This window comes from Grammomys surdaster, unplaced genomic scaffold (genome assembly GCF_004785775.1).
Source record: "Grammomys surdaster isolate TR1022 unplaced genomic scaffold, NIH_TR_1.0 343, whole genome shotgun sequence".
In the NCBI taxonomy this organism is placed as follows: domain Eukaryota; kingdom Metazoa; phylum Chordata; class Mammalia; order Rodentia; family Muridae; genus Grammomys; species Grammomys surdaster.
In genome coordinates, this window is record NW_021604762.1 from 3,701,192 (window position 1) to 3,704,509 (window position 3,318).

The following is a 3,318-nucleotide window of genomic DNA, read 5'->3' on the forward strand; positions in this document are numbered from 1 at the left end:
CTAGATCTGCAGATATAAATGGAAACTATAGTATCACTTCCACACAAGTGTTAGTCATAATTAAGTAACAATTTCCTACATTAAAAATTGCTTTTGAGCAGGGCCTGGTGGCATACATCTTTAATCCCAATATATCAGGTGGCAGAGGAAGAAGGATCTTTGAGTTTAAGACTAGCCTGGTCTACAAAATGAGTTCCAGGACAGCCAGGGCTATGCAAAAAACAATGTCTCCCCGCCCCCAAAAAGTGATATAGCTCTGGTTGTCCTTGAACTCAAAGATCCAGCTACCTATGCCTCCTAGTGCCAGGAGTAAAGGAGTGCACCATCACCCCTGGTCATTAAGGAGAATTACAAAATGTATCTTGACATAACCTTTGCAAGGGATTTTAACTTGAAGACAAGACTAGCATGCTTCCAGTGCAGACTTTTCAACCTTAGTGCTACTATTAGGTGACAACAGGCACATGGACTGTCTACTTATAACCCCAGCAGATACCTGATGGCAGCAGAATCCTACCTCACTACTTGCCCATACATCCCCCAACAGGGAGACTTGATTCGAACCAGAGAAGAGCTAACTGTCCTAGTGAAAGTGGTCCCTAACTCTCATCACAACGTTCTCAGAGCTGGTGAGCTCTCTGTTTCTTCATAGGGAACAACAGGAATACACTCAAAAACTACTGCCTACTTCCTTCTAATTTTATGTGTATGATTTGCCTCAATGTATATATGTGCATGTTGTGTGTGTCTGGTCAGAAAAGGAGGGTCCTATGCCCTAGAACTGGAGTTACAGTGGTGAGCCAATATGTGGGTCAAATCTGGGTCCTCTGAAAGCAACAAATGCTCTAGTCACCTCTTCAGCCCCCTGCAGAGAGACCACAATCCTAAGTAGCCAGCGTGCTTGGTGCTTAGCTATCAGGACGTTGGGAGAACTGGGTTGAATTCCCATGTAAGCACTTACCAGCAGTGTTATCTTCAGCAAGGCGTTGAACTTCCGAAGTCTGTCTCCTTGTCTGTAAAATGGGAAAAGGAGCCGCTCTGCAGACTGCGTTCCACTCAAGAGATCATTTAAGTAAACTATCAAACATGGTGGCTATTATGTCACTACTGCAAAGTTACCATGTTCAAAAATACTAGCAATTCATGGAAACAAAAACACTCGTCATACACAACAACAACTATAAAATAAAGATGTTTTAACAGTTTATTTTGAAGGTCTTTTTAAAAACAAAGTAGAAGACAATCTGAGAAAAAATTGCACAGATGATACTCATTAAATAAGTATGGTGATTAAATCAGACAGGGATATGCTCTCTTCTGCAGCTCCAGAAGTGAGTCCTGTGGTCCTGAAGGTTCTTAGACTTCCAGAGTGGGGAGGGGAATCATGGCAATTAAAGCTGCCTCGTAATCATGTACATCTACAGTAGCAACCAAATGTTTCTTTTCTTCCCAAGAAATCAATTTCGATCTTCAAACTGTGCCTTATTTTTTAAAAGATAAGATGCTAGAAACTCAATGGGATTTGGTGGTCTGTAAAGGAAAAGAAGCCAGGGTTAGAGAGATGATCTGTACATACGTTAATTTAAACATTTTTTATACATACACATTTTAAAAATACATTTAAAAAAATGCATCTGTTTAATTTTCATTTCACAGTGAAAGGCTATTCATACTTCCACATTAGTGAAAGGGAAATTAGATAGGTAAAATAAGGAGTCAAAATTAAAGTTTAAAGTGTCTTAAATTATTTTGTATCTTAAAACCAGTTATAAACACAAAGGGTCTTATTTAATCTTTATTCATTATAATTGCACATAACCGTGGGAGAGAGATGATATCTCACCCATGTGGAGGTCAGAGGACAACTTTGTGGAGTTGGTTCTCTCTCTCCTAGTCCCTTCACATGGGTTCTGGGGATTGATACTCAGCAAGTACCTTTACCCACTGAGCCCAAAACACAGCCGAGAAAATGAGTCCCCATCAGAAACTTGTAGGATGCTAGCAGTGGTCAGCCTCTTGACTTTATGCACATTGCACAGGGGTTTAGTTTCACAATTGTCCAGCGTGATGGCGCACACCTTTCTTTCCTAGCATTCTGGAGACAGACGGGCAGATCTCTGGGAGTTAAGGCTAGCTGGTCTACATAGCCAGTTCCAGGCCAGGCAGAGCTACACAGTGAGAACCTTTTTAAAAACAAACTCATCAAGCTGTATGCCTACAGTATGTATAGTATGTCCTCCAGCAAAAGGACAAGTAAAGAAAGGACATGGGCAACTGATCTGAGGCATTAAGGATCATTTAGACAACAGCTTCTTTTTAAAGAGTCATTCCAATTTTTCTTCAAATCTTGTATCCATTTGTTCTGTGGAAGCATGGTACGTCTGTGGAAGTCAGAGGACTTTTGAGAATTAGTTCTCTTCTTCTACCATGTGTGTCCCAAGGATTGAACAAGGGTCATCAGGCTTCGTGGCTTGCCTCTCTACTCCACAAGCAATCTTGCAAACCCAAGTATTTTAAATTAATATTTATGATGTTATAACAACCAATTCACACCTGAGAAAACTACTGATAAATTTTAAAACTATAACTCTATATTCATCACTTTTATGTAAGTTATTCTTGCTGAAAACCTGTCTAAATATTGAATATTGGAGAACAATCTCTATTCTATTGCTTCAAAAGGCATACTAAAAACTGAGCACAATGGCATATCTGTAATCCTAGTTTATGCCAGGTTTATGTATCAAGTTCAAAACCAACCAGTACAAAACAGCAAAATCCTCCCTCCCAAGCCCTCCCACATATTGAGTGGGGCATGGTTAACTGTGCATACCAGCAATCCCAGGACTGAGGAGACTGGAGCTACAGAGCAACAACAAGGGCAAGGCTGGGCACTGCACCGCAGATGTGGGACAGTTGGCTGGAGTCCAAGCTCATTTTATGTAGTAAATCTGAGGCCAGCCTGGGCTACACAGAGACACACTCAGGGAAAAGGAGGCAGGGAGGTAGATGAAAAGGAAAAGGCAAAAGACAGGCCAGACATAGTGGCATATCCCTGTAGTCTCAGGACCTGGAAGCCAGAGGCAGACAGATCTCTTGGATTCTACACCAGTCTGGTCTACATAGCAAATTCCAGGCCAGCCAAGGGCACAAGATAAGACTTCACTCAAGCCGGGCAGTGGTGGCGTACACCTTTAATCCCAGCACTTGGGAGGCAGAGGCAGGCGGATTTCTGAGTTCGAGGCCAGCCTGGTCAACAGAGTGAGGTCCAGGACAGCCAGGGCTACACAGAGAAACCCTGTCTCAAAAAACCAAAAA

The 3,318-nt window shown here is 41.9% G+C and overlaps 1 protein-coding gene across 1 annotated transcript in view; it reads right to left on the reverse strand.

Annotated features, from left to right (window-relative positions):
* Window positions 1-1,179: 1,179 nt before the first annotated feature.
* The window catches only part of Dpy30 (dpy-30 histone methyltransferase complex regulatory subunit), a 14,441-nt gene continuing 12,302 nt past the window's right edge, over window positions 1,180-3,318 (reverse strand). The window contains exon 5 of the mRNA XM_028778979.1: window positions 1,180-1,530. Within this exon, the coding sequence (XP_028634812.1) occupies window positions 1,458-1,530 (73 nt within the window). The 3' untranslated portion in view covers window positions 1,180-1,457. The remainder of the gene's footprint in view (window positions 1,531-3,318) is intronic.